The 11,920-nt window shown below is 43.7% G+C and overlaps 1 protein-coding gene across 1 annotated transcript in view; it reads left to right on the forward strand.

The window, feature by feature from the left end:
• Tmem123 (transmembrane protein 123) overlaps positions 1-9,234 on the forward strand; it is a 29,626-nt gene extending 20,392 nt beyond the window's left edge. The window contains exons 3-5 of the mRNA XM_055615630.1: positions 5,761-6,033; positions 6,233-6,386; positions 7,037-9,234. Coding sequence (XP_055471605.1) covers positions 5,761-6,033; positions 6,233-6,386; positions 7,037-7,061 — 452 coding nt within the window. The 3' untranslated portion in view covers positions 7,062-9,234. The remainder of the gene's footprint in view (positions 1-5,760; positions 6,034-6,232; positions 6,387-7,036) is intronic.
• The last annotated feature ends 2,686 nt before the right edge of the window (positions 9,235-11,920 follow it).

Here is an 11,920-nt window from a genome sequence, read left to right on the forward strand (position 1 = left end):
TGTGTGTGTGTGTGTGTGTGTGTGTGTGTGTGTGTGTGTGTGTGTGTACACACATGTATACATATTCATGTACCATGCTGGCCCTAAGAAAGATTTATTTTGAAGGTAATGACAATAAAAAAGACAGTTAAGAACTATAAAAACTGAAAACCAGGTATTTGATTAAAAGGGGGATAGAGATGCCTAGAAAGGAGAGAAAGGCTGCTGTAGCCCCTAGCCTGGCTTGTAACTCTACTTGTCTCTCAACTCCATGAGCCCTTGTGTGTCATCAGGCCGCTGAACACTGTGCTCAGTGTGGAGGTACCACTTGAACACATTTAGAAAGTTACTGAGGACTGATCTGTGTAGCTAGTGTTAAAAGACTAGAGTGGGCCTGCTGTGGTGATACATGCCTTTAGTGCCAGCTGAGGCAGAGGCAGGCAGATCTCCCGAGTTCAAGGCCAGCCTGGTCTACATAGTGAGCTCCAGGACAGCCACGGCTACACAGGAAACAGATGCCAAGAGAGGCTTGGGGTGTTGAGCAGGCACGTGGTGCAATGATGGCAGTCTCGATTCCTACTCGCTGACTTGCGCCTTCTGTAGCTAGCCAGACTTCCCAAGTGTGGGTGTAGATGTGGTTGTGTAGTCGAATGGGCAAGGCCCTTGATGAAGGGACCTAGCTAAATGAGCTTCTGGGCAGCCACACTGCCCTGAGCAGCCAGGGCATCTTCCCTGCACTTCCAGCTGTGGGGTGAGCAGCTCTGCTGCACACTGAGCTTCGCAGCAGACTGGACAGCAAACCAGGTTTGCGCTGCAGTCTTTAGATGATTGCTTTGATTGAAATAGAGTCCATAAGATATTTGATGTTCAGGAAATAGACATTCCCTGTGGTGATGTGATTTTTAAAAGGCCCATTTTCACCAAGACTCATTTTTAATACAGATTTGTCTAGGCTTTTTTTTTTTTAAAGACTTTTTTCTTTAAATCTAGATTTTCAGTTCTGTGTTCTGTCAAGAAATTTGAATTTAGAATTTTTAGAATGTGCCTATGGACTCACAGTAAGAAAGGGTCTTTTATTTACACATTCAAGCTACAAACTGCTTAGAATCAGTCTCCTCAGAATAACACTCAGACACCAGAACATTCTGGTTGTGTCGGAAATAGCTCCATGTTTTTAGCAACTGTAATGGATGGAAAACTACTACTACACATTTAGATGCAAACTCAAGTGTGTATTTAATGCCCCGAGGAAGACAGATTGTTCACCTTCACCCTTTTGGGACTTGGTTAGGGACAAAGGGAAATTACTCCTTCACAGCAGTGTCCCTGCCCTGGGGTAGCTGGAGATATCCAGGCATTCGGGCTGGCTTGGGAGTCGGTGTCACAGACCATCACTGGCTGTTGGACAACAGTGGCTGTTGGCTCCTTTTTTCCCTGAAACTTGTCATATGCTTGGTTGGCTGCTAACAGTCACCGTGGGAAATGGGAGACAGGATAGGGCCCCCTTTGCCCCACAGAGGGAACTTTCCAGTGCAGCTGTCATAGGGTTAATGAGCTAGTACTCCCAACCCCTGTGGTACAGCATGGGATAGTGGCTCTCAGAGACCTTAGGTAGTTTCCTGAGCTCTGCTGTGTGACTGGCAACTAGAGGAGTGAAATCTGATCAAATTGCTGGCAGTCCCAAACAGGTGTCTGTCTGTCTGTCTGTCTGTCTCTCCGTCTCTCCCTCTCCACCCCCATGACTCCCTGCTCCTCTTTCTAGTTTCCCAAGACAGGGTTCCTCTGTGGAGCCTTGGCTGTCCTGGACTCACTTTTGTAGATCAGGCTGGCCTTGATGAACTCACAGAGATCCACGTGCTGCGATTAAAGATGTGCACTACCACCGCTCGGCTTCTCTCCTTTTTATTTACGCTGCCTGTGCTATTGCCCCTTCCTTCCCTTTCCTGTGATTATGTTCAATACAGGCAGATGACCTTGCTCACATTTGTCAGGTGTTGAGGCTAGATTGACAGGTATGCGCTGACTAAGCTCATCTCCCTGTTGGTACTGGGCTCAGTGAGGCCCCTGGTACCAGCTGCAGGGATAGTTCACTGCCCGTGGATGAAGCTCTGAAGCCAGGCATGGAGCTCACTTACCACTGCCTAAAGTAGCACTGAGAACGGAGGGAAGATGAGTGTGTCAGCAGGCCGAGGTGACATCCCTTGGCACTTTGGCTTGCTGGAAGCAGTCAGAATTTCTTGCCTCTCCAAAGTGCGAGCAGTTTCAGGGCTAAAGTGCCTCCCACCCCATCCCAGTGTAATATACTGTAATGTTTAAAGTGGTACATAACAGTGTCAGAGTGAGAGGGGCAGGCAAAGAGGCCTTGCCGGGAGAGGTGACCGCCTCTGAATGGCACAGTCTGTCTGGGTAGACTCTGATTTCTTGAGTGGTTTTTGTCTTTGTCACAGTGTTTCCACATGAATCTTTCTCCTGGAATCTGAGGTGACTCTGGGGGAGCATGGCCCTGAGGAAAGGCTCAGGAGGCTTATGCAGAGCCAGCGGAGGAAGGGCTCCATGGGGCAGTCGGGCCAGCAGCTGGGGCCTCCTTCTGAAGCCTGTGGTCTTCCTTTGCGATTACACCATGGTGGTATAGCCACCCCAACAGCTTATCTGAGTGAGATGCTCCCCAGAAAGCCCTCAATATCTGGGTTGAAGTGTGACACTGAGTTTGGATTTCCACATAGAAATTTCAGGAACACACCTCAAGCCACACCAAGTGTGGGCAACCCTTTCCACACAGACACACACACACACACACACCTGTGCTCTCATATTGTAGGCAGTATGTGCGGATTTTTGAATAAAAATAGAGTACGGTTTCTGTGGAGCTTGGCGTGCCAATACAGGCCTGCTGTGAGGCTAAAGGTGCAGCCTGAGCACTCGACCCTCTGCCCACCTCTCCTCATTTCCCTCACAGGCAGCCCAGTGGGGCTCACAGGAAAAAGCCAGTTGGCTGCTGGATGATTGGCACCCCCCGGAAGGTCCTGAGGCCTCCTGACACTCCACACAGCAGGGCTTCCTCTGCTGCCCTCACGGCCTCAGCACCCTGCTTCCTGTGCTGCGGCGCTCCTCTTTCCTACCCTAGGCCATACGCTTCTGGGAAGCCACCTGGCCAGCTTTCTTCTTAGGTTCTTAGTGGTGCATGTGAACCACTTAAAAAGAAAGAAAAGACTTCGCAGTAAAGGAAGCATCCTAAATTTTGCTGATATACAGAAGAGAAGAAAAAAACTACCTGGAACCAGACTCCCTGGGGACTTGACTTCAGTCCTTGACTCAGTCACAGGGCAGAAAGCTGTCTGGCTCTTCAGAGTTCCCTTTGGGCCTTCCTGACTCTCCATGGACCAAGGGCGGAGGAGGACACCCTTCCCTCACCTGCCTTTCAAGTTCAGCTTAGAGCAGCAGTCCTAAACCTCTGACCCCTTTGGTTCAAATGACCCTTTCACAGGAGCTGTGTATCAGATATTTATGATTCATTACAGTTGCAAAATTACAGCCATGAAGTAGCAACAAAAATAATTTTATGGTTGAGGGTCAACATAACATGTGTTATGTTGCCATGTTAGGGTTGCCATGTTAGGAAGGTTGAGAACCACTGCCCTAGAGACTAGAGAGCCAGGAGGTAAGCTCAGTGGGTGACAGGTTTCCTCCCTAACAGTGCCGCTGGCTGGCTGGCTGGCCTGTTGTCATCTTTGTGCAGGGGACAACTTTGTAAACTGTACCTTTAGGTATTCATCAGTCTCCAAACAGTGAAAAGACTGGGGAACATCAGGCTTAATATGTTTATCATTTATATGACACATTTTATTACATTTACTCATTGTGAATATGTGTGTGTGCCATAGCACATGGTGGAAGTTGGGAACAACTTGTGAGAGTTCTTTAACTGTGAGGGACCCAGGGATCGAACTCAGCCCCTCAGGCTTAACAGCTAGCACCTTTACTCACTGAGCCATCTCCCCTGCCCAGTTACCTGTGTTTTTGAATCAGGGTCTTTCCTTGTAACCCTAGCTGGCCCCATGCTTGTAATACCCTGCCTCAGCCACCTTTCCCGTTCTGTGCCACCTTGCCCAGATTGGTGGTTCTTCACAGAAGGAAACACATGATAATTATACTTCAAGCAAAGGCACTGAGTCACCAGACACGAATTCTGACCTTAAGGACAGCATCCTTGCATTCGGCTCCCATGTCTAAAGCTCTTAGCAACTTTTCCCTTTGGAATGTTGTGCCAGTTTATAGAAACTCCCAGCTGCTTAGATATTTCTGTAGCACACTTGACTTTTCGGGTAAGGAACAATGTATTTCCCTGTCATGGTTTTGCCCGTGTCACTCTGTTGTGTCTGAAGACTTAGTGGACAGTTGATTGGCAGGCAAGCGGTTCATTGTTTTATTCTGCCACTCTGTTAAGGGCATGAAGACTGCTGTTTGCTGTGGCACCTACTAGGATAATAATAAGGGTTCTGTTTTTAAAAAAGGATGGCTGATACCAGTGGGTGAGAACAGAGAAGTGAGGTTGGGAGGAGACAGAGATGTGTGTGAGAGCTGTGGTTTGGAGAAGCGGTGGCCTTGACCCCATTGTGTACAGTCGAGCTTGAAAGAAATACGTCTTTTAGTAGTAGTTTGGACTGGGACAGGCGGAGTCATCACCTTGCTCCGGTAAGGACCTTGGTGTTGGTGGGGTGAGAAAAGCAAGCCCAAGTGAGTGATTCCCCATCATTACCCTGTATGGGAAGAAGATGGTCAGCAAGGAAAACCAATAAGGTTTCCATCTCTACAAAATGAAGAGCCAACACAGGAAGAAACTACACCATCTAAAGGGTTAGAGCCACATTACCAGTCACTACCCCACACACTGCGCTGTAAGCAGCTGTGGAACTTCAACATGGATTCCACTTGGACTGTTAATGTACAAAGATATGGGTTTTTCAGTATTTTGTGCTCCCTCAAGGAAAATGCATACTGAATAAGAAATTAAGGAGACATGCTTTTGTTGGGAATTTTTCTTTTTTCATGCACACAACATTTTATCCTGGGCATGAGCTGAGGCATTGGCATTGTAACCCACCCCTGCAAAACTGGTTTTGAGATGTGAGGCTCTCAGAATACACCCTCCTACCTATCGACGGTTGTCACCGTAACCAAGTGACCAGCTAACTGTGATTGCAGTTCACGTGCGTATTCCTCTGAGGACGATGGCCACCCTTATAAAGAGTAACACTGCTGCTCAGCTTGCTGTGGCTTGGAGAGAGCTCAGTTCCTGCAAGAATGTGGCAGAGAACCTCAAGCCTAAAAACCTTCTCATACTCATAATGTAGTCTTCTAGACATGAAATAATGTGTTACAGGTTACTGTGGCCTATACTCAGTATTCAGGCTGTGGTGTGACTGCCACAGTCTGAGGCCAGCCTGGGCTACATAAGCAAGACCCTGACTATGAAAAACAAACAAAAAACTAACTTTTAAAAACTTAAAATGTGAAAGGAAGCATGGTGCAATGTCTCACACAGATATGATTCAGTCTTACAGGTTTATCTCTTTATATCCTTACAAAACTTCCTAGCTATATAAATGTGGGGCTGGTCTTGTTGGTTATGTGGGTGTAATCCAAAATGTGCTACGGTCAGCACAGCTCCCCTGCTGCCACCCTGCTAGACCGCTCTGGGTGGGGCCATGACCGATAGCTGTGTGGGGGACCTTTTACCACAGATCCTAACCATTCTTATTCTTGGCATTTTTTTTTTTTCAGAGACCACCACCATACATGTGGCTTCTAACCAGACCGGTGAAATTAACAACAGCACCATGAAGCCATTATTAACTTCAGTACTGTCAAGAAATAGCACAGTTATCACTGTGAAACCTGCAACTATTGCTAAAATATCAACACCAGGAACCTCACCACACGTGACTTCTACTCCCTCAAAGTCTACTCCCAAAGCAAGTGCTTCCCCAAATTCAACCCAGACGTCAGCGTCCATGAATACCACAGCCCACAGTAGCTTTATGACATCTGTAATGAGTATGTATTAGTTACCTTTTTCTGTGCTGTGAGTTAGCTAGTAAATGCCACATTAAAGCCAGCTTTCCTTTCTACAAAAAATAGAAACTGTGAGCCCAAATTTTCCCTAACCCACATTCCAGCATTCTTACATAGAAATTCAGACTTCAGAATATGCAATGCTTTAAAATAAAGCACAGATATCTGTTTTATCTTCTAGATACAGCAACTGCTCGTCCTGACAAAGGCAAAGGATCGAAGTTTGATACTGGAAGTTTTGTTGGTGGTATAGTGTTAACATTGGGAGTTTTATCTATTCTCTACGTTGGATGCAAAATGTACTATTCAAGAAGAGGCATTCGGTATCGAACAATGTAAGTTTGACCATCCTACATAGTTTACATAGTTAGGCCAGTGTTCATCTCAAGGACAGACGTACGTTGTGTTTATGTGCACACTTGTGATTCTTACAAATGAACATATAACTACCTATAAACACGTTTGTACTTTACCTGGATCAAACACTACTTTACCAACATTTAGCAAATCCCTTTTGTTGGCTTTTCCCACTAATCATAAGAAATGACATGCCAGGTCTCCTCAACCTAGCGACCTAGGGGGTCTGCCCTGTACATGTACTTTTTTTTTTTTTTTTTTTGCTTTTTATGACAAGGACACAAAGAGACACAAAAGATTTCATCTGCTTGATTTTCCCTATAAGTAAACCCTATAAGTGTGGTGGTCTGTGGCTATAATGCTAGCTCTTTAAAGTAGCCTAACTTCCCCATTTTAACATTTCTGGGCTGTTTTTCCTGGTGTACATGACCAGGTCATAACATGTGCCCTGAGTACAGCCGAAACAGAGATTGGACTGTGGGCCTGTTTGGCAAACCCACTACTATATACTGGATATGCATGAAACTTAATGCTGAGCAATGGTATTGATTGTGAAAATACCATTTTCTATGTTACCTTTCTTACAAATAATAATTTTACAATAATTTAATTTTTTTCTATATTACAGCGATGAACATGATGCTATCATTTAAAGTACTCCACTGTCCAAGGAAAGAAGAGAGACTACAGCCCTATCAATTAGTTTGGTTTATATTTGCTTAAAATATTATTTTCTTAGAAATAGTATAAACAAGCCATGCACAAGATGAACAATGTATTTCATTAATATCTTGAAATTTCTCACTACTAAAGTTAAAGGGTGTGGTCTGGGTAGTTAAATGAAAATTTGGAGCTAACAGGTAATTTATCCAATGATTATACTTACTTTAGTAAGTCATAGCAGGACTAGTCCTACCTTTTGGGGTATGCGCATGGGAGTGAGTAGTCACAGTTGTCACGGAGGGGCAGGCTCCATGCGTACAGCTTGAGGAGCCTGTCACAGCACTCAGGATTTTCACTATCTCCGTTGCTCACATCAAGAACTTTCCTGTCATTCGAGCTGGGTGTATTCTAATTCATGCCTCAGGGTCCATAATTGAGCTGACCAGCTCTAACGCTCAATCTAAGGCAGCATCAGCATTTGGGGGTTTAAAGTTGATCTAGAAACAGAACTTGCACTCCAAATACAGCCTGAACGCCACCGTGCTTTTGTGCTAAAGGCTACCAGAGCACTGGAGCAGGTGGACTTTACTAACCATTTCTTTTCAGCTGTCAGTGTTGATGTTTCTTCCTTTGTGCATAACGTAGGCAAGCTACAGCTCTCGAGCTTCTCAAAAGATAACAGCAGCAGGAACCATAAGCAGACTGCTGCTGTCACACCATTGGAAACTGCTTTTCACAACCACGTGTCAATTTGAGATTTAGTGAACATTTTTAGGCAATGTAGAACTGAGCTGCTTTAATGAAAAGCAAACACCATTTTGTTTTGAAGCCCCATTATATTATTTCCAAGTCAGTGTTTAGAAGTCTATTGACAGCAGAATGCTGTCTTTTCTAAATCAGGGAATGTGAAGCTCCCAAGGCTACTGAACCCACAGGGTAGAAATGCTGTATTTTTTTACACTGTCAACTTATTCAGATTTGAGAAAACGACTTTTATATACTAAAGAGTATTTTGGTAAATTCTGGCTTCTTTATCCCTCTGAAAAGGAGCTCCTGGCGTTTGCAGGGAAATGGTGTTAGATCACCACAGAAGCCACACTCTCTGCGGCATTGTTAAGACTATAGTTTATATTCAGGTCAAACTCAGGGTCAACAAAGGAAGTAGTTACAAAACACTTATATTTCTATTGTCGAGGGCCAAAGTAAATTACAGCAATTTCTTAAAGTGTAGAAATAAGCCAAAAATGTCCTAATGACATACACCTGTGTTACAGTTAAAAAATGTGTTTCTTTTGTAATCTGCTTCTGGTTTTCTTAAGATGAAGATTCCTAAGAAATGTTGTGTGTATATATAAACATAATCATTTCTACTTGCTGTACATGATAGCCAACTGACATGGTAAAATGTGGAATGCTCAGACCTATATTAACACACAGAGAATGGAGGAAATGGAGTTAGATTAGTTTCAGATGAGGGCTGGTGGGAAGTTGATCCTTTCCATTTGGCTTGCAACCACTGCTTTCTTTTCTTTGCAAAATACAGTTTGGGACCCTGTGGCAGTGAGGCCCTTTTAAATTTAACTTGTCTTTGCTACATCCTCGGTCCTTGAGTACCAAGAAGAGCTTGTTGAATACTTGTTTCTTTAGCACTTTGTAGATACAGCCTACTATCTTAAAGCACTGCCATTTTTGCCTCTTACATCTATATTGATTTGGAGATTAAAAGTAATGTACTTATGTCTTTTATACTTTGTTACTTTCAAATACGAGGACTTTTGTTGAAGGGATCTCTTTTTAATCTGTAAAAATTGAGCATGTTTCCCAAGCGTAAGTTTGTCTTCCGAGTCTGGCTTGAGTAAATGCTTACCTTTTCCAACTTTTCTAGAGACTGTGTTTGTTGAGATCAAACAGTCCTCAATGTAGACGTGGCCCCTGGCAGAGCTACTTGGGCTTTACATTTTACTTGGGTAAACCCATAGGAGGAATAATTCAGATGTAGACAAGTGAGAGTTGGCAACATATTTTATGGTGTGACAATTTTGTATCTTCAAAAGAAAGACTAAAGCAGACTGTAATTACCCATTTTTCTATTATAATGGCCAATTTTGGTATTTCATTGTTACTCAGATCTATTTTTAGAATAAAATTTGGTCTCCATTCAAAGTTGTTAAGTGTTTTGAATGTGCACAGAAGTGCCTGTGTTGTTGCTCCAGTACATGATTCTGTTACAGGTACAGTTAAGGGCTGCTTTTACAATAAGGCCAGACTCTGATGGTTCAACAGAAATGTCCATTCCTTGGCACAGGCTTTGTAAATTTGCCAGTGGGTTCTCTCGTTTCTTCAGTATTGTTGGGTTCCATTTCTTTGCATCAAGTTAGCAGCCATCCACTACCACAAGAGGCCTGCCACCTCCACAGACACACCACATACCACAAAGCAGCCACTTACTTTACTCCAGGAACCAGAGACGCCATCTCTCCCAATCTTGCATAACCTCAAAACTGACCTCTGCCCATGTGCCCATACTCCAAGCCTAAACTCTGAGGCTGCACTGTACCCGCCTGTGCTGCAGGCATGAGCAACTCCCACAGAGCAGGCCTGCTGTTCCACAGACCCTCAGGCCAGGCAGACATTTAAAGCACCAGCTCAGCCTTCAGTGAGACTTAGACCTTGCTTCAGAGCTTGGCTCCAAGGCCTAGACATCCAACACCAATGCTACTGTCTTAGAAGGCCTCATGCCTGGGGCCCTGGGGCCACTGTGTAATGTGCCTGTGATACTAATACTAGCTCATTCATCACCAGAGAGAACTTCGACCTCACCTTTGCCCGTAGCCACCATAGCCATGTGCATGCTACCTGCCCTGTCCCCAATTCTTGGCTGCTTCACAAGTGCTGGAACCTAGGTACTCAAAAATTATCGACAGTGCCCCATCTTGAGAACTGTGCTTCATTCTCTGGATCCAGAGCACTCCACACACACCACCCTTCATATCCTAGTGATGTCACGTGCCTGCGAGCTGGACCCAGTGCTTAAAACGTCTTAGGTACGACCTCCTGTGCAAAGTGAATCCAGCAGACATCGCAAGTGAAGATCCACAAAGCCCCCAGCTACTGACAGTACTCCAGTACTCTGAGGACCCCTACAATGTCTGCCAAAACTGACCCAAGCTGCCAGCTACAGAGAATAAACTGTCCCTCACCAGACCATTGTACTTCTTGCCAGTTCCTGTTCATCCCCCAGTGTAAGTCCTTTGCCCCAAAGCCATCCTATAAAAGAGTAACACTAAATGCACAAAAACCAACTAGAAATATGACAAAGGAAACATGAATACCAAACAGCTACTTCTCAGGGGCTAGAGAGCTCCTAACCCTAAATGCACAAAAATAATTCAGGGTAACTAGTCTAAGGAAGATCAGAAGATAATAAACCGCTCAAAATTAAGTGACAAACTGCAATATGATGTGTTAAGTCAGCTTTACTGCAATAAAATAAATAATTGGTCTACATATAAAAGGCTCTTTTTTTAATTTTTTTTTTTTTACCTAAGTTATGTTAGGGGTAGGCTTCATCCATGATTGGTTGGTTACTTGCCTACTTTGGAGCCTAAAGCAAAGCATCATGGGAACATATAATAGAAGAAGCTGTTTCTGTGGTATCTGTGGGGAACTATCCAGGACTCCCTAAGATACCCAATTCCACCTCAGGTCATCACTAGATAATTATAATATCTAATAAAATGCAAACCGTTGAGATTTGAAAATAGCCACTGGTGACCACGTAGACACCAGTCTCGGAATAAAAGTTTATTGGATGCTGAACAAAGACTGACCAGTCAGAGACAGTGGACCTGTGAGCCAAGTAATGCTGTTTCCAGAGGAAGTTTTTAAAGGGAAAACCCACAACCAAGCAGGAAGAATAAGTTCTATTTCAGGTATAACATGTCTAGCCAAGCAAGAAGAATCAATTTTTGTTTCAAGTACATTGTATCTAAGTAGCTAGACAAAGCATTTGAAGCTGATTGACCCAGGGTATAGGGTAGAGGAGATTGGGGACTTTCCAGTTCCCCACCATTCTGAGAAAAAAGAACTTAGCAGGATATTGCAGTTTTGTTTAAGTAGAACATATATTAATTCAAGCAGAACATTCAACAAGTAATGAATTGTAAGTAAAAGGCTCTTCAAGTTCACTTTATGGAGACTTAAGACAAAAATGGCTTCAGTTGCCAGTCTGGTGGAACACGCCTTTGATCCCAGCACTCTGGAAGCAGAGGCAGGCAGATCTACAAAGTGAGTCCTGAACAGACAGCTCTTGTTAAACAGAGACACCCTGTCTTAAAAAAACAAAAATGAAACAAAAAAGGCTTCAGTTGTGCTTAAAAACAAAGCAGGTGTCAACAGAGGAGCTACAGTTACGCTAAAAACAAAAGAAGGTCTTATCACAGGGGCTATAGTTGTGCAAAATGTTAAAGCAGGCCTCAACAACTCTATATAACCAGTCTAAGCCACAGATAAGGACAACTTAAAGTCATCAAAGGAAAAAAATGTGAAAAAATGAAATCCTATGCAGTTTAAGAGCTAGCATCACAAGTGAAAATGCTGAATACAATATTAAAGGAAGAAAAAAATACTTAAAAGAAATAGCTAGAAACATCCCAAATCTGGAAAATGATTCTTAAAAATCCAGGTACAGAAAGATCCTAAGTTGCAAATCACATTTGATCCAAAGTGACATTACAATCAGATTGCCAAACACTGACAGGATCCTGAATGCAATGAGAGAAAGATGTACAATACCACAAAAAAGACTCTAATTTTGCCATCAAGACATCAGTGGGAAGCTGACATGCTA

Source organism: Psammomys obesus, unplaced genomic scaffold (assembly GCF_907164565.1).
Source record: "Psammomys obesus unplaced genomic scaffold, mPsaObe1.curated_primary_1811, whole genome shotgun sequence".
NCBI lineage: Eukaryota > Metazoa > Chordata > Mammalia > Rodentia > Muridae > Psammomys > Psammomys obesus.